This window comes from Muntiacus reevesi, chromosome 5 (assembly GCF_963930625.1).
Source record: "Muntiacus reevesi chromosome 5, mMunRee1.1, whole genome shotgun sequence".
NCBI lineage: Eukaryota > Metazoa > Chordata > Mammalia > Artiodactyla > Cervidae > Muntiacus > Muntiacus reevesi.
In genome coordinates this window covers 75,137,762-75,161,583 of record NC_089253.1, presented here as the reverse complement: position 1 = coordinate 75,161,583, position 23,822 = coordinate 75,137,762, and the positions used below count along the sequence as shown (strand labels likewise).

The 23,822-nt window shown below is 37.7% G+C and overlaps 1 protein-coding gene across 1 annotated transcript in view; it reads right to left on the bottom strand.

Moving 5' to 3' along the window:
* The window catches only part of DNAH14 (dynein axonemal heavy chain 14), a 324,938-nt gene that overhangs the window by 100,923 nt on the left and 200,193 nt on the right, over positions 1–23,822 (bottom strand). Inside the window, exons 44-50 of the mRNA XM_065937125.1 lie at positions 21,577–21,744; positions 20,337–20,429; positions 16,767–16,964; positions 14,002–14,163; positions 11,412–11,603; positions 9,379–9,560; positions 1,035–1,143 (exon numbers count right to left, since the gene is read on the bottom strand). Coding sequence (XP_065793197.1) covers positions 1,035–1,143; positions 9,379–9,560; positions 11,412–11,603; positions 14,002–14,163; positions 16,767–16,964; positions 20,337–20,429; positions 21,577–21,744 — 1,104 coding nt within the window. The remainder of the gene's footprint in view (positions 1–1,034; positions 1,144–9,378; positions 9,561–11,411; positions 11,604–14,001; positions 14,164–16,766; positions 16,965–20,336; positions 20,430–21,576; positions 21,745–23,822) is intronic.

Here is a 23,822-nt window from a genome sequence, read left to right as displayed (position 1 = left end):
TTGGCCAACTGCAAGTTACCACAGTGCTTTTCAGATGTATTTAACTAATAACTGCAGATTTTTCTATTTCTTTTATAATTAGCTAAATACTTATTATTGGCTTCCCAGGTGGCTCAGTATTAAAAATGCACCTGCCAATGAAGGAGACGTGGATTCCATCCCTGGGGAAGGAAGATCCCCTGGAGGAAGAAATGGCAACCCACTCCAGTATTCTTGCCTGGAAAATTCCATGGACAGAGGAGTCTGGTGTTCTATAGTTCATGGGGTCACAAAGAGACACAACTGAGTGACTGAGTGCATATATCAATGATCACATTTAATTATTAAAATAATGGCTGAGTAACATTCCATTACATATAGGTACCACATCTTTTTTTATCCAATCATCTGTTGATGGACATCTACGTTGCTTCCGTGGCTTATTGTAAATAGTGTTGCAATGAACTTTGGGGTACATGAGTCTCTTTGAGTTACTGTTTTCTCAGGGTATATGTCCAGTAGTGGAATTGCTGGGTCACATGGCAGTTCGCACAGATGTAGAGAAAGGACTTGTGGACACAGGGCAGGAAGGAGAGGGTGGGATGAACTGGAAGAGTAGCAGTGACACGCATACACTACCATGGACAAAACAGATAGTGGGAAGCTGCTGCATACACAGGGAGCTCAGCTTGGTGCTCTGTGGTGACCCAGGGGGTTGGAATGGGGGCTGGGTGTGAGGGAGGTGCAAGAAGGAGGGCATATATGTTCACATATGGCTGAATCATGTTGTTGTATAGCAGAAACTAATACAATCTTATAAACCAATTATATTCCAATAAAAATAAATTTAAAAATACAAGGATGCTACTACTTCGCTATTGTTACTGCTTCCCTCGTTTTACAGATAAGAGAACTAAGACTAAGAGAGGTTGCACAGCTGCATGCTAGTAAAGCTGAAGTTCTCACCCATGTTTGTCAAGTATCAGCTTCTGCTTTCAAACACCATCCCATGTTAAACCATAAAATTTTTTAAAGAGATCCTAAATCAAACACACCTTTGTTTTTTGTTCTATTTGAGGGCCAAGAATCAAGAGCTCCTCCTGCATATCTGTAACTAGAGCAGTTGTTTCCAGGATCTTGGATAGGCCCATATGGAAACGCTCCCTGAAGGGAAAGAAAGTATTAAGAAAGTATTTTGTTGTTGTTCAGTTGCTCAGTAATGTCCAACTCTCTGCAACCCCATGAACTGCAGCACACCAGGCTTCACTATCTCCTGGAGTTTGTTCGAATTCATGTCCATTGAGTCAATGACCCAAACATCTCATCCTGTCATTCCCTTTTCTCTCCTCATGCCCTCAATCTATCCCAGCATCAGGGTCTTTTCCAATGAGTTGGCTCTTTGCATCAATTAAGGAAGTATAGATATAACAAAATAATAGCCAAGCAAGATTCACTGTAATCATAGACTGGAAGACCACATAGTAAAGATGCCCAATCTCCCCAGAATGATGTATAGGTTTAATGTAATTCCTGTCAGAATCTCAGTAAAAAAAAATTTTTTTATGTATAGATGTGCTTATTCTAAAATTTATATGGAAAAGCAAATGAACTAAGGTAATTAAAATAATTTTGAAAAAAAATAAAGTGGGTGGAATTATTCTACCTGATTGTAAGACTGATTACATAGCAACAGTAATCAAGATTATGTGGTATTGGCAGAGAGATAGATATGAAGATTGATGGAACAGAGAGAGAAGACAAAAGTACATCCACACAAGTACACCTAACTCAGTTTTGGCAAAGGTGCAAAAGCAATAGAGGAAGAAAAGGTTTTTCAACAAATGGTGCTGGGGCATCAGTTACACCAGATGAACTGTAACCTAAACCTTACACCTTACGTTTATGCAAAAATTAACTTGAAATGGACCATAGAATTAAATGCAAAACTATACTACTTTTAGAAGAAAATATAGGAAAAAGTGATCAGGATCTAGGGCTTGGTGAAGAGTTCTTAGACAGGAGAAGCATAATTTATAAAAGAAAAAAAATCATAAATTGGACTTCATCAAAAATTAGAACCCTTTTTTCTGTGAAAGGGAGAATGAAAATACAAGCTACCAACTGGAATAGGATATTTGTAATCCACATATTTGACAAAAGACTTATTTTAGAATATATAAAGAATTCTCAAGCTAACAATAAAAAATTTGAACAATTTAGAAAATATGAAAAGACATGAAGAGACATTAAATTGAATAGGATATATGGATGACAAATAAGGGCACAAAAAGATATTCAGCATCACTAACTATTAAGGTATAAATTAAGATCACAATGTCATATAATTACATACTTATTAAAATAGTCAATTTGGAAAATAGTGACAATACCAAATGCTCTCAAGGATGCAGAGAAACTGAATCTCCCATACATAATTTATAAAACTACAAAAAATAGTACAGTCATTTTGAGTAACAATTTGATATTTTCTTCATATGTCAGATGACCTAACAGTCATACTCTTGCCATTTATCCTAGAGAGATAGAAATTTATATCTGCCCAGAAACCTGTACAGAGATATATTCATAATAACTCCAAATTAGAATCAGCCCAAATTCCTTCAATGGTTGGACAAACTGTGGTATACCCATATGGACTATTACTTTGGCAATAAAAAGGAATAAACTCATGATACATGCAATAACTTAGATCCCAGAGGCATTATGTTGAGTGAAAGCACTATCACTCTCTGTAATGTGAAGAATAAAAATGGAGAAATGCAGGACAGATTAGCAGTTGCAAGGTATTTGGTATAGGAGGAAGAAACGAGTGGGAGTGACTGTAAAGAGGGTAGCAGTAGGGAGAATCTTTGTGGTAATGAACTAGTTCTATATCTTGATTGCTGTTGTGGTTATACAAATCACTACCAATGTTAAAGTTGAATGGCATAGACCTAAAAACACACATTGTACCAATGACAGTTTCCTGGTTTTGATGTTGTACTATAGTTACGCAAAATGTGAGCACTGAGAGAAACTGAGTAAAAGGTATTTTGGACCTCTCGGTACTATTTTTGCAACTTCCTGTGAGTCTAATAAAGTCCAAAACAAATTTTTTTTTTAAATAAGACCCAGAGGAATCGGGTGGAGAGGGAGGTGGGATGGGGGACCGGGATGAGGAATACGTGTAACTCTATGGCTGATTCATATCAATGTATGACAAAACCCACTGAAAAAGAAAAAAAAAAAAAAACCATAATTTTGAAAATTTTTCATTTGTCTATTCACTAGAATAAAAAACTGAAAATATACATTTATATGGAATAAAATAAACTGAAAAATTTAAATAAGAAGACTACAAAGCTATTGGTCAACAAAATTTTAGTTCTAAGACAGGGAATAAGTTCCATAGAGCATTTTCTAAAAATTGAATATATGGTTTCTATTTCTTGGGCTTTCATAATCTATGAGAACATCATCACCTATACCCTTTAAATTGTGAATTACACAGATATTTTTGATATTTTATTCTTTTATCTAGCTCTAGGATAGGTTCTCAAAAGTCTCATGTGGATTACCACATTAGCTTTTAAGTCTTCTTTGTTTTTATTTTTTGTCTCTCTCCAATTTATTCTCCATACCAGAGTGATCTTCCTAAGATAAGTCTATTTATACTATTTACTTATTTAAAGAGTTGTTATTTGTTGTGTGTTGTGTACATCAGACATTGTGCTTAGCATTTAATTTGTAAACATATGACCCCCTAGAAACTGGTGATATTAAAAATAAAGTGGACTCAAAGGAAAAACTAAAGAAACATAGACACCTGAAACTAAGCTCCCAATGAAGCATACACTTATGACAGGTCATTTGGGCTTTAAAAGTGATTATTTCCCAAAAGGATATCTCCCACTGAAGCAGGATGTTAAATGTTTTGGGGGTGGAGAAGAGGTGTGGACTGGCTGTAAGAGACCCAAAGCACGTAATTATCCCTTCCCTTCCCTTTTTTCTTGTCCCATATCTATCCCTGGGGAACTTCTTAATGGATTTGTAAGAAGTAAAGAAGAGCTACAAAGTTGGGACTTATAACCTGGTGCTTCTTTTTACCACCTAGCTATACTTGATGGATATAAGCACTGATGGAGTGCAGTAAGATTAGATCTCAATTACAGGAAAAAAATTGTTAAAAATTCTAACATATGGAGGCTAAATAACACGCTTCTGAATAACCAACAAATCATAGAAGAAATCAAAAAAGAAATCAAAGTATGTATAGAAATAAATGAAAATGAAAACACAACAACCCAAAACCTATGGGACACTGTAAAAGCAGTGCTAAGGGGAAGGTTCATAGCATTACAGGCACACATCAAGAAACAAGAAAAAAGCCAAATAAATAACCTAACTCTACACCTAAAGCAATTAGAGAAGGAAGAAATGAAGAACCCCAGGGTTAGCAGAAGGAAAGAAATCTTAAAAATTAGGGCAGAAATAAATGCGAAAGAAACTAAAGAGACCATAGCAAAAATCAACAAAGCTAAAAGCTGGTTTTTTGAAAAAATAAACAAAATTGACAAACCATTAGCAAGACTCATTAAGAAACAAAGAGAGAAGAACCAAATTAACAAAATAAGAAATGAAAAGGGTGAGATCACAACAGACAACACTGAAATACAAAGGATCATAAGAGACTACTACCAGCAGCTCTATGCCAATAAAATGGACAACTTGGATGAAATGGACAAATTCTTAGAAAAGTATAACTTTCCAAAACTGAACCAGGAAGAAATAGAAGATCTTAACAGAGTCATCACAAGCAAGGAAATCGAAACTGTAATCAGAAATCTTCCAGCAAACAAAAGCCCAGGACCAGATGGCTTCACAGCTGAATTCTACCAAAAATTTAGAGAAGAGCTAACACCTATCTTACTCAAACTCTTCCAGAAAATTGCAGAAGAAGGTAAACTTCCAAACTCATTCTATGAGGCCACCATCACCCTAATTCCAAAACCAGACAAAGATGCCACAAAAAAAGAAAACTACAGGCCAATATCACTGATGAACATAGATGCAAAAATCCTTAACAAAATTCTAGCAAACAGAATCCAACAACATATTAAAAAAATCATACACCATGACCAAGTGGGCTTTATCCCAGGAATGCAAGGATTCTTTAATATCCGCAAATCAATCAAAGTAATACACCACATTAACAAATTGAAAGATAAAAACCATATGATTATCTCAATAGATGCAGAGAAAGCCTTTGACAAAATTCAACACTCATTTATGATTAAAACTCTCCAGAAAGCAGGAATAGAAGGAACATACCTCAACATAATAAAAGCTATATATGACAAACCCACAGCAAGCATCACCCTCAATGGTGAAAAATTGAAAGCATTTCCTCTGAAATCAGGAACAAGACAAGGATGCCCACTCTCACCACTACTATTCAACATAGTGTTGGAAGTTTTGGCCACAGCAATCAGAGCAGAAAAAGACATAAAAGGAATCCAGATAGGAAAAGAAGAAGTGAAACTCTCGCTGTTTGCAGATGACATGATCCTCTACATAGAAAACCCTAAAGACTCTTCCAGAAAATTACTAGAGCTAATCAATGAATATAGTAAAGTTGCAGGATATAAAATTAACACACAGAAATCCCTTGCATTCCTATACACTAACAATGAAAAAACAGAAAGAGAAATTAAGGAAACAATACCATTCACCATTGCAACAAAAAGAATAAAATACTTAGGAGTATATCTACCTAAAGAAACAAAAGACCTATACATAGAAAACTATAAAACACTGATGAAAGAAATCAAAGAGGACACAAACAGATGGAGAAACATACCGTGTTCATGGATTGGAAGAATCAATATTGTCAAAATGGCTATTCTACCCAAAGCAATCTATAGATTCAATGCAATCCCTATCAAGCTACCAACGGTATTTTTCACAGAACTAGAACAAATAATTTCACAATTTGTATGGAAATACAAAAAACCTCGAATAGCCAAAGTAATCTTGAGAAAGAAGAAAGGAACTGGAGGAATCAACCTGCCTGACTTCAGACTCTACTACAAAGCCACAGTCATCAAGACAGTATGGTACTGGCACAAAGACAGAAATATAGATCAATGGAACAGAATAGAAAGCCCAGAGATAAATCCACGAACCTATGGACACCTCATCTTTGACAAAGGAGGCAAGGATATACAATGGAAAAAAGACAATCTCTTTAACAAGTGGTGCTGGGAAAACTGGTCAACCACTTGTAAAAGAATGAAACTAGAACACTTTCTAACACCATACACAAAAATAAACTCAAAATGGATTAAAGATCTAAATGTAAGACCAGAAACTATAAAACTCCTAGAGGAGAACATAGGCAAAACACTCTCCGACATAAATCACAGCAAGATCTTCTATGACCCACCTCCCAGAATATTGGAAATAAAAGCAAAAATAAACAAATGGGACCTAATGAAAATTAAAAGCTTTTGCACAACAAAGGAAACTATAAGTAAGGTGAAAAGACAGCCCTCAGATTGGGAGAAAATAATAACAAATGAGGAAACAGACAAAGGATTAATCTCAAAAATATACAAGCAACTCCTGAAGCTCAATTCCAGAAAAATAAACGACCCAATCAAAAAATGGGCCAAAGAACTAAACAGACATTTCTCCAAAGAAGACATACAGATGGCTAACAAACACATGAAAAGATGCTCAACATCACTCATCATCAGAGAAATGCAAATCAAAACCACAATGAGGTACCATTACACGCCAGTCAGGATGGCTGCTATCCAAAAGTCTACAAGCAATAAATGCTGGAGAGGGTGTGGAGAAAAGGGAACCCTCTTACACTGTTGGTGGGAATGCAAACTAGTACAGCCACTATGGAAAACAGTGTGGAGATTTCTTAAAAAACTGGAAATAGAACTGCCATATGACCCAGCAATACCACTTCTAGGCATACACACTGAGGAATCCAGATCCGAAAGAGACACGTGCACCCCAATGTTCATCGCAGCACTGTTTATAATAGCCAGGACATGGAAGCAACCCAGATGCCCATCAACAGATGAATGGATAAGGAAGCTGTGGTACATATACACCATGGAATATTACTCAGCCGTTAAAAAGAATTCATTTGAATCAGTTCTAATGAGATGGATGAAACTGGAGCCCATTATACAGAGTGAAGTAAGCCAGAAAGATAAAGAACATTACAGTATACTAACACATATATACGGAATTTAGATAGATGGTGGCGATAACCCTATATGCAAAACAGAAAAAGAGACACAGAAGTACAGAACAGACTTTTGAACTCTGGGGGAGAACGTGAGGGTGGGATGTTTTGAAAGAACAGCATGTATACTATCTATGGTGAAACGGACCACCAGCCCAGGTGGGATACATGAGTCAGGTGCTCGGGCCTGGTGCACTGGGAGGACCCTGAGGAGTCGGGTGGGGAGGGAGGTGGGAGGGGGGATCGGGATGGGAAATACGTGTAACTATATGGCTGATTCATGTCAATGTATGACAAAACCCACTGAAATGTTGTAAAGTGATTGGCCTCCAACTAATAAAATAATATTTAAAAAAAAAAAAAAAAAAAAAAGCACTGATGGATATTCATGATAATGATCATGCACATAAGGTGATAACCTATGGTAATCCTGATTACACATTAGGGGGGTTAGGAGATGTTCTAGGATAGTTCAAGGTACATAAGGAAGAAACTATTGAGCAATTTAGGGATGTACAATGTGGGTAAGACATGGGGAAGACTGGGAAGTGGATGAAGTGATTGTGACAGATACTGGTCATAACAATCATGACTGTGAATGGAGAGCAACACCCCTGGATGGTGTGAAGGGGACACCTTAGAAACCTGGAGGTCGGAGGTAGAAGGAAGTTCCATCAATTCCTTATAACTCTTGTCTATAGGGCATCTGGCCAATTTACCCAGCCTGTGGCTATCATACTCATTTTAATCACTAACCAACAAAAGGCTTAATCCATGGACTTTCAGAAACATTTTAGGAACTGCTAACCCAGAGGAGTGAATGGCCTTTATGTAAAACAATGGAACAAGATTAACCTTTTGAACTAATAGGACTGTTTTCACACACTGTAGCAACTGCTGTGCAATTGATGTTGAATGTGCTAAAGTTGTTGACAAAAAATAAATGAGACTCTGATACCATGTGAATAAAATGCTGCTGCTGAGGTTGCTACTGCTTCTGTAAATGTCAGATCTATACTTGTGTGCCACATACAAACTAGTTTAAACTCTCAAGCATGAGTGGTGGTGAAAATTTTCATTGCCCTGGGCTTCCAGCTGGCCAATAAAGGCAGAGTATGGGCGACTGCCAATTACTGATGCATTTAGATCAGTAACAATTTTAACTGGCTTGGCTTAAGATACAAAACCCGTCTGTGGCCTGTCCTCCAAGTGGCAGTCATCATGGCCAGTCTCACCCAATGTTGTCAAGGAATGGATTTGGTCTAAGTCCCTATCAGTGCACTTAACTGGGGTATCTGATAGAGTGGGTTGTTCTTTTCAGCTGGATAAACGACAGGTTGGAGGATAGAGCTGTAAAGGAATGCCTTCACATGGTACACCCTGGCAACCTTTCATGCCTTCCATAGGCCACACAGGAGAAGGTTTAACTACAACTGAGATAAGTCTGTGATCCTTCTGGAACATGAGAGCATGCAATGCTTGTCAATAGATGCTTTAAGACCATTTCCCACTGTCTTTGTCTTCTGGGGGGCTGTCATGAGATTGTTTCTCAATGACTCTAGAGTACTGACTAGATATGAGACTTTCTACCTCACGTTTCCTCCCCCACCTTCCCAGGTCCAGCTGAAGGTTCTAAAACTGCTGAGCTGCAGCATGACGTGGACTTCTCAGCAACAGGGCATTCCACTATCAGTGTTGTAGTTGGGAGAAGGAAATAGCAACCCATTCCAGTACTCTTGCCTGGAGAATCCCATGGACAGAGGAGCCTGGTGGGCTACAGTCCATGGGGTCCCAAAGAGTTGGACACGACTGAGTGACTTTCACTTTCACTTAATGGGATAATGGACATGGGGAATGGCAATGCTGGTTACTCTTGTTTTCATTGTCCATGTCTGATTTTAACAGTCTATTGCTTCTTCACTGGCTGAATCTGTCAGCCTTGCCTTTACAGGGGCAGCCTGTGAATGACCACAGGGGAGATAGACACCTATCTCTTTTAAGATCTTCTGTAGCTTTTGCTCTTTTCCCTCCAATGAAAAGGTGGATTTGGGTTCACTTGCATTTGTATCCCTTTTTACAAATAAGAGCACAAATATAGGACACATATATCTGACTTGGTCTCAAAGTCTTACCTCTTCTTTTGCATTTCCTTCTCTCGGGACTTCAAAATGTAGGCAAATGTATCCATGAATCGCAAGTAGTTACTGGGAGTGATATAATAAGGCCTTCTAGTTGCTTGAAAGTATTTTATGTTCAACTCTTTTATGCTTTTGTGGATTTGGACACATGTTGGGGCAAGTTTTTTTTTTAAGTTCTGAAAAATAGTAATTTCTAAGAATTAAGGGAAAGCAGTCTACACACACACACACACACAGAAAGAAAATTGACATTGCAAATACATTTGTTATTTCTGAGATATGGAGATGCAGAAAAAGGGTTTGGATGAATGGGACTAAAAACACATGAGTTTTAGTGGTTAGGATGATGTTAGGGTGGAAAAGACAAAAAAAAAAAAGGTTAACAATAAATGACATCTCAGCTAGGTTTTTCCCTTATTTCTGCCACAGCGCTCCAAGGATTTAGGGTACACTGTCAATGGCCAAGGTTTATAGTGCTTTATCTCTTATCTTCCTTTCTTTAAAGTAGGTTATTGATAGCAAGATACCCAATTTTCTTGAGTAAAATAAAGCTAGAAAAATGTAAGGACTTAAAGGATGTCAGCCCTCTGTATCTGTGGGTTCTGCACTCACAGATTCAAACAACAACTGAAAATACTCTTAAATATTCCAGAAAGTTTCCAAAAGCAAAACATGAATTTCTCTTGTGCTGGCAGCTATTTACATAGCATTTGCATTGTATTTACAATTATTTACATATACTTACATTGTATTAGGTATTACAAGTAATTCAGAGATGATTTAAAATATACCATAGAATGTGCACATATTATGGATAAATGCTATACCATTTTATATAAGGGACTTAAGCATCCAGGGCTTCCCTCATAGCTCACTTGGTAAAGAATCTGCCTGCAATGCAGGAGACCCTGCTTCGATTCCCAGGTTGGGAAGATCCTCTGGAGAAGGGATAGGCTACCCACCCAGTCCAGTATTCTTGGGCTCCCCTTGTGGTTCAGCTGGTAAAGAATCTGCCTGCAATACAGGAGATGTGGGTTTGATCCCTGGGTTGGGAAGCTCCCTTGGAGAAGGGAAACACTACCAACTCCAGTATTCTGGCCTGGAGAACTCCATGGACTGTATAGTCCATGGGGTCACAAAGAGTCAGGCACGACTGAGTGATTTTCACTTTCACTTGAGCATCCTGATTTTGGTATCTTGCAGGGTTTGGGGGAGGGGGCTGGAACCAGTTCCTTATGGAAATCAATGGATCAATCAATGTAGAGATACTGGCAGGCAAAACTAGAGTAGAAAGAGTGTCCTCTTCGCTTACCTTCAGGGAGAATCTGACTTGAACATAATCTAGTCCTGTTTATGCATCTCCAATCCACCCAGCCTAGCTAAACTGGTCATTCTTAACTCAGCTGGAATTTCTTGCTGGTTCCACCCTGAATCTACCCTTTTTGGCCTTTGCTTTCCTTGAACACTTGGACAGGTAAGGTTGTAAGCCCCTTTCTAGGCCCCACAGAGTTTCAGGCCTCTCTGAATTTACAACTTCTTTTGCCAACATCTCTCGGGATCTTCATTTGAATCACTCTAGGATAGATTCTTACTGACTTGTGGCTCATGAGTTCTGAGGTAACTTTGCGTGTGGCTTGTGTTCTCATTTCTTTGTAGTTGTATTGCTGTAACCAACCCAGTGAATTTCACAAGAAGTACACAGAAGGTTGCAGTATCCTCACCAGAGCATGCAAAATGGAGGTTGTTTACCTTCGTTGAAATCTGCTGTCTACCATGAGGGCAAAACAGTGAAGAGACCCCAGCAGTGAGGAATCTGGGCATCATTGAGACAGGGTGAATTAGGGGGCAAAAGAGATGAGAAATTGATAAAGAGTCAAGACAAACACTTGATTTATTTTATAATTTTGCCCAGAACTGCCTCTCTTTGCCCACCTAAGGTTGTCATTCAGAGATGTAGTGTTGTTGGATTCTGATAATAAATTGAAATCTTCACTTGCATTAGATTTCTTTAAAGGGGTTATATTTACCTCTCTGCTCTCGATATCCACTTTTTCTCTTAAGAAAGCGTCAGCTACAATCAGGAGAGCTTCTTCTGGCCACTTCTCATACCAATCAACTGTGCAGGCGCTGATCAGGGAAGGATATAGTCTACAGTTTTGGTGAAAGTTAGGTCTTGTAGGGCTCATGGTCATAAAAATATGAAGATTTTTATGTATTCTCTGAAAATTTATAAAAACATGACTTGTTTAAATGCAATCCACTGCCTTGAAGAAAATATTATATTGAAAATTCCATTTAGAATTTGTTTCAATTTTTTCCTTAATGGGGGGAGTAGAAACCTATCAATCATGTACCGAGTGTCTGTCATAAACCAGAATCCTTCCAAGGGAAACTACAAGCTTCACAGAGCCCTTCTGAGGAAAGGAGCCAGTTTCTGTTCTAGGGGACCTCACCCTCTTGGCTTCAGCTGGATGGACTGGGTAGGGGAGTCACTGGACTCAGAACATTCCTTGTATAAACCATCTTTTATAAGGGGATCTGGTGCTAGAGCTCTATTGAGTAGGGCAGTTTATATCAGATGCTGATGAGTCTGACTATTTATTTCCTCTGGAGTGGAGTGCATTTAAGACTCACAGAAACTCAAAGTAAGAAATAGTCTGATGAATTAAAGCTAAAAGAGATGCAGAGAATCAGAACAATGTTATGTACAGAACACTGCAAAGATACTAATAAACTCTTACAGCTGAAGGATTACAGCCAAGCAGTATTAGATTCTATATAATTTTTCAGGTCCTAGGCAAAGTGCTAGTTTCAAAGAAGTTTGCCTGCATCCTTGCCCCACCTAAAACCTGATTGTGTTGTTGCTGTTCTTGGCTTCTTGGAAGGACTGACCACAAGGCACAGATTCCTTCCTCATTTCATAAGTCACTTTATGATAAAACCACATTATTGAAAGCAGCTTCAGTGAGTCAATGATCCATTTAACTCAAAGGGTTAGACTTGCACAAAGTGATAATATCTTTGAGTATCAAGCAACCTATTTTGCCAAGCAAGAGTAGTAAAGCTGAAAGAAGACTAAAGGGTAAGATTTCCCCTCTCCTGCTTGTCTTTAAAATTTTCATAAAAGCAAATGCAACTCCTCAATGCAAAATTCACTAAATACAGAAATCTTTAAATTGAAGATGAATTTGCATGTGTGCTTAGTTGTGTCCTACTCTTTGCGATCCCATGGACTGTAGCCCACTAGGCTCTTCTGTCCATGGACATTTTCCAAGCAAGAGTATTGGAGTGGGTTGTCATTTCCCACTCCAGGGGATCTTCCTGACCCAAGGACTGAAATGTGTCTCTTGTGTCTCCTGCACTGGTGGGCGTATTCTTTACTGAGCCACATGGGAAAACCCACAAAACGGAATCACCTCTCTCTGCTTTGCCCGTTTGCAAATCCTACTTCAGGATATCCAACAGTTTAAGGTGTGTTTTCACTATTTATTATTACTGTAAAAAAACCTCAAATCATTTTTGAAAGTATGGCATATATATAAAATTAAAATTGATTTCTACTTGGGATTCTTATTTTTTATTTCTGGAGGGCACTATTCACCACACTCTAAATCAGAATTTATTTTCCTTTTCCACTCACAATCTATTGGGTAAATCAATTTTGTAAAGAAGTGCTTGAGTGTCACAAGTTTTCAGGATAACTCCTATCCTTCTTTCTATTGCAGCATTCTAAAATACAACTCAATTCAAACATCCATTTATATTATATTGTTCTCATACAATTGTGGATTCCATTCCCAGAATTTTTTACATGTTTTTGTTGGGCAAGATCACTAAGCATCTGCTGAGGAAGGGATGGTGGTTCGGTTCAATTTTCAAATATCTCCATAAAAGATAGAAGCTGACTTGAGAAATAAGTTGGCCTGTGGTACTTTACCAGTGAACATTTTGGCTTGGGTAATCATATCTATCTGTTCACTGAGCCACTGGTCAGTCATCATGTCTTAAAGATACAGAATGCCTAGTTAATTGGTCCAGTTTATATCTCTCATCAAGTTGATTCTTTCACAGCAAGCTCACTGCTGAGTTCATTCTGAATATTACCTGCTCTACCTGGATGACCCATAACCTCCTGGACAGTTCTAGGGCTTTTTAAGGGGATGAACAATTCTTGTTTCTTTCCTTTCCAGGCTTGTTACCAGCATACAACTGAAATAAAAAACCTCATTGGGTAGAAAGGAATCACAGGGTGTGAAGTAATCTTGGGATCTAATTTCTCTTATTGCCTCAAGCTATTATTATTTTTTTAAGTCATTGTTAGCCAGTCAGTCCCAGATTCTTGCTCATGTTTGTTCTGCCTATGGTATGTCTATGTTTAAGGATGGCAGTCATTATTATAGCTTTAAAACTTCATGTAAAAAACCAAAGAAATTATCCAACTTGAAATTCATGTACAGAATTATAAACATAGTCTATTTTTTTATGCAGACCTTTATGTTCATTGCAGGATTATTTTCAACAAATAGTGGACACTGGCGTAAAATTTTGTGAGATTTGAACATAGTCTATTTTCAATTTAATATGACAAGTTGATAAAAGCAATCCACAAAAATGTACCTTTTGGAAGAACGAAAGTAAAATTTGCCTATTATCAACATAACCAGACTGTTCGGCAAGAGATCTAAGCCTGAGGGCAATCGCATCCAGTTCTTCATTTTCAAACAAGTCAGGTATTTTCCCCAGATTAATAATGCTGTTCAAATCTTCCATAAATAACTCCTTAGGAAAAACATACATTTAATCAGGAATGAGTAAATTGGGCATGTATTCTACTCTGGATAGAGCAAATCAAGAAAGCAATAGTGTTTCAGGAGAACTTAGATAAAAAAAACAAACTTCTCTCAATGTGAACTCATCAAAAACATTTTGTTCTGAGCCAAAATAAGCTTTATCTATTCATTCATTTATTCAAACATTGGGGAAACAGATTTGGTACCGACACTATGCTGTGCACTGGGGAAGAGGCATGGGAGGAGTGGGTGCAATAATTAAGGTGAGCAGGGACTCTGCTTCACAGGTTTATAGCAGTTCTCGGTATCTCTACTTTTGTGTTTGAATACCACACACTATTAGAAACCACATGGCCAAAAGCCTATTTTAATTTAACCGAGAACATCTCTATAAAGGGTTCCAAAATGAATGGGAAGGTAACAGAGGAGAAGCAGCAATGAAAGAAATTCTACCAGAGGAGTAATAAAAAAGTATGAGCATTTTGGTTTTTAGAATAAATCCAAGCTTTCTTTTAACAAAAAGCATTATTAGCATTATCAATGCCTCAAGATACAGTATTCTTTAGTCACTCACAGGGACATGGTATTTCAGCCCAGTTGAGAAAGGGCAGAGAACTGGTGGGCTGTGTCCAATAGAGGCCAACAGAGGTGACATGGGGCTAACTGCTTTCCTGTCTCACCTAAGACGTGATGGAGAACTGCCAAAGATTTAGTAAATACTCTGATTATTGCCTACTTGTTGAGAGTCTAGCTAAATTACTCGGTAGTATTACTGCCTCAGCATCCATTTTGTTTGGCCAAGTAGCCTGCTGGGGGGCTTAAACTGACATTATACTTCTCATGGATGCACATGCCTTAGATAGCGACCCACAGAGTTACAAGCAAATGTAAATTCTGATATGACTTCCCAACAGCCCTGTGTCAACAGTCTTCCCTGTTTCCCAGAGCCTTCCCTTTATGTGCTCCTTAGATAAGAGCCCCATGGCACTTACCCTTGTTGGGTTTGAATTGGCCAATCTGGCCCTAGACTGGGAACTCCAAAAGCACTGCAAAGCACTGCACCCTCACTCAAGGTGTGTGCCCGAGTCCTACCCCCGACGCCCCTGCCCTCTGCACTTTGCCTTGACTTCCCATGGGTTCCCTCAAGGCATGTTGTGTGCCTCCTACAGAACCTGAGCAATAAACTTCTCTTTCAGATTCTCTTGTGGTCTTTTGTTAAACTGTAGCTCACCATCTGTTACCCTGCACTTAACAAATGTTAACAAACTTAACAAAGTTGTAACACCATTTTTTGGATTCATGTGGAAAGCAATGATGTGGCTAGAAAAAGTCTGGAAAGGAGATGCAATAACCTTAAAGTTCTGCATAACGTGGAAAGTGAAAGCGAAAGTCACTCTGTTGTGACCGACTCTTTGCAATCCCATGGGTTATACAGTCTATGGAATTTTCCAGGCCAGAAAACTGGAGTGGGTAGTCATTCCTTTCTCCAGGGGATCTTCCCAACCTAGGGATTGAACCCAGGTCTCCTGCATTGCAGGCGGATTCTTGACCAGCTGAGCCACCAGGAAAACCCCTGAATAACATGGGAGCCATGTTCAATTCAGCTTTGACAGTGGATTTCTGAAAAACAGTTTCTTAAATTAGAATGATACATTCTTGGCAGGGGAGAAACTACATCTTCTGAAATCTAGAAAGTGTCTGGCAGAAACCTCAACCTGATCAAGGAGCAGGATATTCAAATTTGGGAAGGGGAGAATATACAGTTAAAGCAGAAAAACTGGATATTATGGAGAATAGCAGATATGACATGGCCCTTGGATTTACTTTCAAAATATGACATGAAAAACAAACAGACACATATAACTCTAGGGAGAGAGGCCCAGTATCAGGAGAAAAAACAAAACGGGAGTTTGAAACAACACTAATAACTATACACCTCTGGATCATAGATAATAAACAATATTCCCTTGAAATTTTGCCACAAAGAAGTACATACAATCTGAGGTAATATTCCTAATTATACTTAGGCTATGGAAGGGTATAACTTATGCAAAAGGATAGATTTTTTAAAAGTTGAGTGATTAACATTTTTTGCTTACATATAAATAAGGCATAAGCTACAAAGAAATTTCTCGTCTTTGGTGACACTTGAGCAGAAGGATAAAGGACAGAAACAGAAGCCTCAAACTCTGTGAGAGCACATTGTAGATTACATGATTAGACAGTGGATGCAGATGATAGAGCTATTTTTAAAAGACAGATTATAAAACTGGTTTTAATGTAAAATGGATGGCTTTAGTTACACAGATAAATTGTTTCCAATTAGTCAATTAAAATTATAGAGACAGAAAATTATTTTATTGTGGTACTTATGTAAAACTATCTACAGAATGATTGCAAACTTATAAACTCTATACGTTATGATTGGATAAGCATGGAAAATAATGAAAAGAATTGATATGGCAGGTTAATAGGACCATAGATAAATATATTCTTTTCAAATATTAAATTTGGAGGGCTCCACTGTGCCACCTGGGAATACCCCACATGAATATTAAACTTTAGCAAATAATAAAAACAAAAAGTACTCACTTGATCTAGATTCAAATTACTAACTATCAAAGCAGAAGGGTTGCCTTCTAATCCTGTTTGCATAAACACTTTTTTGAAATCTTCTTTGAATTCTAAGTAGGCATAATTGTGAGATAAAGGTACCCGGTATATTTTGTGTTCTGCCAAATAACAGGCCAGAGTAGCACAAGTTTCTTTTCCACATCCATCTATTCCAATCTTGGGAAGAAAAAAAAATCCAACATGTGATTCTTATATATATTCTGGAAATCTTTTCAAATCTTTCAGAAATAGAAATCATTTATTTTTATATCTAAATAGAAATAAAAAGTTTTCTACTTAGATGTGCTAGAAAGTTAGTAAAACTACCTAAGACTATTTTTAAATGCTTTGATAAACACATGAAACATAAAGTATTTTATGAAAATCTTATAAGGCACTCAAACACTTTCAATATTTTAATCTTTTCTCTTCACAGCCTCTTGAACTACATGAAATAACTATGCTGAAAAGATTATCTGGAAAAATAGCATAGATAGGCTTACAAATCATTGCAATGTGACTATCAACATTTGAGTCTTCATTTGTAAGGATTCAAATAAGTCTTTTTCCATTTACTGTGGGCAATAACATTCAAGAAGTGCTCTTTGGGAATGATGATAAAGTTTTACCCTTTTAAAACAGTTTACTTAGGTGCAAACTATAGACTATACCTGTTTTAAGCACACAATTGTATGATTTTTAGTAAATTTACAGAGTTATGAAACCATCACCACAATCCATTTTTAGAGTGCTTCTATCATCCCCCAAATATCTCTCAAGCCTATTTGCAGTCAATCCTCTTTCTAATCTCCAGTCCCAGGCAACATTTAATAGGCTTTTTGTCTCTATAGATTTGCCTTTGTTAGACATCATTTCCTATAAATGGGATCATACAGTAAAAAGTCTTTTGCATCTGACTTCTTAGTTAGCATGACGGTTCTGAGGTTCTCCACGTTGTAGTGTGCGTCAGCAGTTCATTCCTTTCCATTAATGGATTTGGGGATGTTAAACCAAACACACATTCCTAGAATAAGACTCACTTGGCCATGATACATAATATTCATATGTTGTTACATTCAGTTTGCTGATATTTCATTCAAAAAATTAATAACTATATTCACAGGGATATTGGTATGTAGTTCTCTTTTATCATGATGTCTATATAGTTTTGGTATCAGGGTGATACTGGTCTCATAGATTAGCTGGGAAGTATTCCTTCTATTTTCTGGAAGAGTTATAAAGGACTGATTTAATTTTTCCTTAAATGTTAGAATTCTCTAGTGAAGCCATTTGGCCCTAGGCTTTTCTTTGGGGGAAGTTTTAAAATTGGTATTTCAATCTTTTTATTAGTTATATAAGTACAGATTTTATATTTCTTCAGTTCAGTAACTTATGTCTTTTGAGGAAAGTGTACATTTCATCAAGGTGTATTAAATACTTGATTTTAATAGTTGGAGTGTTCTTGCCTTTTTTCTCTTGATTATCCTCTCTAAAGATTTGCCAGTTTTGTTGATCTTTTCAAAGAATCGTTTTTTTGTTTGTTTTCATTGATATTCTCCTATTGTTTTTCTATTCTTTACTATCTTCTCTCATCTTTTCTTTCATATAACTTCCTCTTTGGACTTAGTTTTCTTTTCTTTTGTAGTTTTCTAAGGTGGAAACTTAGGTTATTTACTTGAGATTTGTACACACTACCATATGTAAAACGGATAACCAATAAGGACCTACTATATAGCACAGGGAACTCTACTCAATCTTATGTGGCAGCCTGGATGGGAGGGGAGTCTGGGGGAGAATGGACATATATATGTGCAAGGCTGGGTCCCTTTGCTATCTCAACTTTGAAACTATCTCAACACTGTTGATCAGCTATCAGTTCAGTTCGGTTCAGTCGCCCAGTCATGTCCGATTCTTTTCGACCCGGTGAATCTCAGCACGCCAGGCCTTCCTGTCCATCACATACTCCCGGAATCCACTCAAACCCATGTCCATCGAGTCGGTGATGCCATTCAACCATCTCATCCTCTGTCATCCCCTTCTCCTCCTGCCCTCAATCTTTCCCAGCATCAGAGTCTTTTCAAATGAGCCAGCTCTTCGCATCAGGTGGCCAAAATATTGGACTTTCAGCTTCAGTATCATACCTTCCAGTGAACATCCAGGACTGATCTCCTCTAGGATGAGCCAGTTGGATCTCCTTGCAGTCCAAGGGACTCTCAGGAGTCTTCTCCAACATCACAGTTCAAAAGCATCAATTTTTCGGTGCTCAGCTTTCTTCACAGTCCAACTCTCACATCCTTACATGACCACTGGAAAAGCCATAGCCTTGACTAGCCGGACCTTTGTTGGCAAAGTAATGTCTCTGCTTTTTAATATGCTGTCTAGGTTGGTCATAACTTTCCTTCCAAGGAGTAAGCGTCTTTTAATTTCATGGCTGCAATCATCATCTGCAGTGATTTTTCAGCCCCCCAAAATTAAGTCTGACACTATTTCCACTGTTTCCCCATCTATTTCCCATGAAGTGATGGGACCAGATGCCATGATCTTAGTTTTTTGAATGCTGAGCTTTAAGTCTACTTTTTCACCCTCCTCTTTCACTTTCATCAAGAGGCTTTTTAGTTCCTCTTCACTTTCTGCCATAAGGGTGGTGTCATCTGCATCAGCTATACTCTAATATAAAATAAAATTTTAAAATAAAATAAAATATAGGCATTAGTAGCAGTAAATTTCCCTGAAAGCACTGCTTTAGGTAGGTTATGTTGTTTTTTTGTTTGTTTTTTGTTTTGGTATGTTGTGCTTTTGTTTTCATTCACCTCAAAGCATTTTCTAATTTCTCTTGTGATATCTTCTTTTACCCATTGGTTATTTAGCAATGTATTACAAAGGTTCTGCATATTTGTGAATACTCCAAATTTCTTCCCGTTATTGATTCCAGTAGTAATTCTTTTGTGATCTGAGAACATAATTTGAATGACTAACTTAAACAAATAGTCATAAGAATGTGACGTATCATTGGTTGAATATGTTGGATTTTATTTAGCCTTCTGAAAGCTTTTCTCTGTTTAAAGTATTGGCGGAATTTCCAAGAACCTAACTCTCATTTGCCTTCATGAGCAGTAAAATTTTGTGCAATGACTCATTTTTCTAAATTTATATTCAAGGAATTGTATTATTTTTGAAGTCAAGACTCACCTGCACAGACACTGTATTAATACTGCAGATATGCTAGAGATGGTGCTATACCCATCGCTGCTTTTACACATTAAAACAAATAGCTGGTGAACTTTTATGCACTTTTGAGAGGACAAGGATCTTGTCATATGAGTCAACGAATATGAGCTTTCTTAAACAGAAAGTGTGCAAAAATTAAATTTCTGTAAGCAGAGTAGATTTTTTTAAATATTCTACTATTTTATTATTTACTGCTTTTATCACTACTGCTTTTTTAAACTTTTAATTTTATATTAGAGTATAGCCAGAGTAGATTTTTATTGAATTTCCTTAATTTTTATTTTGTATACTAAAAAAATTTTGAAAAATTTAAATTCTTACCAGTAACATATGACTTCCTGATTGTCGAAGGATCCTTGTAGCTCTTGCAATGTGTTCTATGGCTTCCTTGAAAAATACCAAGGAATGAGAAATCTACCAGGGGAAACGAAAAAATAAAGTGATTATAGGCATAGAAAAATTAAGTGTTCACTGTGGTTTTACATACAAGATATAGAAGTGAGAATGACTAATCTGGTAATCCAATAATTTAGACCCAATAAACTAGTTTACATTTATGGAAAATAAGTGTGCACAATGAGAACTGTCCTTTTGCCAATATTCTGATGGGCAAGATTGGAATGCCGGCATAGGCTTGAGGGAAGAGGATGAAGGGGAGAGCAGCAATATCAAGGCTGATTTTCTATTTCTCTGTCTTGGGGTAGAACAAGCCTCAGGGAATAGGTGTATGGTATCTGATTTTGTTGGTGTCTATGTTCCAAATGACCTTTGCTCATAATTACAGTGGGAATGTAGTTTCCTATTGGACTTCCCTGGTGGCTCAGATGATAAAGAATACGCCTGCAATGCGGGAGACCTGGATTGGATCCCTGGGTTGGGAAGATCTCGTGGAGGAGGACATGGCAACCCATTCCAGTATTCTTGCCTGGAGAATCCCTATGGATAGAGGAGCCTGGAGGGCTACAGCCCATAGGGTCGCAAAGAGTTGGGCACAACTGAGTGACTGAGCACAGCACAATGGGAAAGATTGTGAATTAGTCCCAGCTATATTGCTCCTACTTGTTGCCACACACTCTCTTGCATTTAATTCCCTTAACTTTAAAAATTCAACATTTTACCACCTCAGTTGTGCACCTTGTATTTAAATGAGGCAAAATAAGATGAACAATATAAACCTACATTCCTACTGGTCTGCACTAAAATTTGAGGGTACAGTTTTTGATCTCTCTTGCTCTTATACATACACATACATCTCAAAAATATTTGATTTTACAAACACATATACATATGTGTAGTGTTAGTCACTCAGTCGTGTCTGACTTTTTGCAATCCCATGGACTGTAGCCCACCAGGCTCCTCTGTCCATGGGGATTCTCCAGGGAAGAATACTGGAGTGAGTTGCCATTTCCTTCTCCAGGGGATCTTCCCAACTCATGGAACAAACCTGAGTCTTCTGCACCGGCAGGCGGATTCTTTACTGATTGAGCTACCAGGTTGTGCATGTATAACTATACATTTGAAAATAGTATTCCCTAGATTTTTGTATAGTATGTGTCTCTACCTCCAAAGACGCTGAATTCAACTTCATTTGGAATTCAGTAAGTACTTCGGCAAGTTTATTATAGTCATTGGTATACTGATAGGTCTTCTTTCTATGAGATTTGTTTACATCCAAGAAATCCACAAATATAATTGGGTCATTCATCAGTTTTTCTTTGGTCCATTGGATCTATTGTAGGGTGATTGAATAGAAATTGTTAATGGCACAATTTAACTTATTATCAAAACTAAAACAATATACTTGTATCAGAGAAGTTCTTAGCACAGTAGGTCTAGGTCTTGGGGGTTCTTAACCTTTTCTTGTGCCATGGACCCCCTTCTGACAGTGAAACCTGTGGACTCCTCATAAGAATAACATTTTAAACAAACATAGTAAAATGCAAGGGTTGCAAAGGAAACCAAATACACTGAAATACAGTTCTGTTTAAGAACTCTTTGAGAATCTACAGTCTCTAGGTTAACAGCTGCTGCTGTGGGAATAACATGTTGATACCACGAGGTCTCACCAACAATCTGAAAAAGAGAATCTTTCCTTAATCAATTGTTAATCACCACCATAGATTTGCAAGCTTCCATATTTGCTTTCTTGGTTCATTTGACAAAACCTTGCCTGTCTTTCAGACCAAGTTCGTGGGCTAACCCCTTCTTTGAAGTCTGACCATTTTCCTCTTCCTAAAACTAAGTAGATTACTATTATTCTTTCTTCTTTTGTCCTACTATGGTGGTGTGTGGATGGGCCTGTTACAGTACTTACAGAAATGTATTGCCCCTGTTAGGTTGTAAGGTGCTTGGAGGCAGGGCTTACATTAGTTCTGTGGAGGTTTTAGAACTTACCTCAGTTGATGTCTGTCCCTGGAAATTCTTAATAGGCTCTCAGAAGGTGTTTGTTTAAGCAAAAGGCTAAAGGAAGGTCGAGGGACAATATGATATGATGGTTAAGAGAATATCTGAAGTCAGATAGCCAGGACTCCACCACTTAACTAACTATGCAACCTTGGGCAAATTCTTAATCTCATTTTGCCTCAGTTTTTTCATTTGTGAAATGAGGCTTATAACAGGACTTAAGTCACAGAGATGTTATCAAGATTTAATTGAGTAATGATGGGTAAAGCTTTTAAAACAGTGCCTGGCATATTGTAAGAGTTAACCGTTATTAGAGTTATCACATTTTACTATTTAAAAAGTCAACCAGTCAAACAACTGACTAAATGGTATTGTATAAATGCAAATTCTTATGGGAATAATTTAGATCCTTAAGTTTTTAAAGTAGATTTGGGTAATAGTTCTTCAATTTGGGGGTACCGTAGCTGTTCTTGCTGTCTGTGGTACTAACTCCTACTAGGGAAAGACCTGTCTCCCCTAAGTATTTGCTTACTCATTTTCTACTGCCTCTACACCTATTCTTTGGTCTAGCAAAGTTTTAAAACTAAATTGCAGTTGGAATGTATAAGGCAAGAATTTAGGATCTTCTCCCAGGACAGAAAGAAGCTCTCTTTAGATGGTTATTTTAGCAGTCTCTGCATCCCTTCATTCATTCCTGTATCTATTCATTCATCCCAGATGTATTTGTCAAGTACCAGCTAGGAGTAAGGGGGGATGTTAAACTCTGGAGATTTAGGTGGGGATAAAAATCAACAATTTTGTTCTCAACGATTTTGTTCTCATGGAACTCATCGGTTAGAGAAAGAGATAGGCTATTACATTCTAATTAGTTCTACGGATAGAAAACCCCATAGTCCTATGACAATGCAAAGACATTTAACCTGGAAAGAATGTGATTTAGGCTAGAGAAGACCACCAGAAGAGGAAGCATGAGCTGAATCTTGAAGGATGGTCAGAAGTGAGCCAAGGGAAGGGACCTATATGAATAAAGGAAGAGACAACAGAGACCATTCTGCACTGGTCAAAGTATGAGGTGAGGGGCTCAAATTTCTGACATGGATGGAGGCTTGACTGATAATATCAGTACTGAGTGAGGTAGGAAACACCAGGGTGGGGCAGCAGGGTAGTACACAGAATGCAGTGAAGGAGGACTGGAAATGGTTTTGCAAATGGTTTTTCATGTTGAGAATGAAGTACTCAGAGTAATATGAGACAGATTTAGAAGTCAAGCCAAGGTCTAACTCTAGCATTCAGGCTCTTTCTGCCAAACCACCAGCCTGTCTTTGAACAGTAGATATAAGATCTGGTCACTTTTAATACAATGATAGCTTACATTTCCTGAGCACTTATCGTGTGTCAGAAACC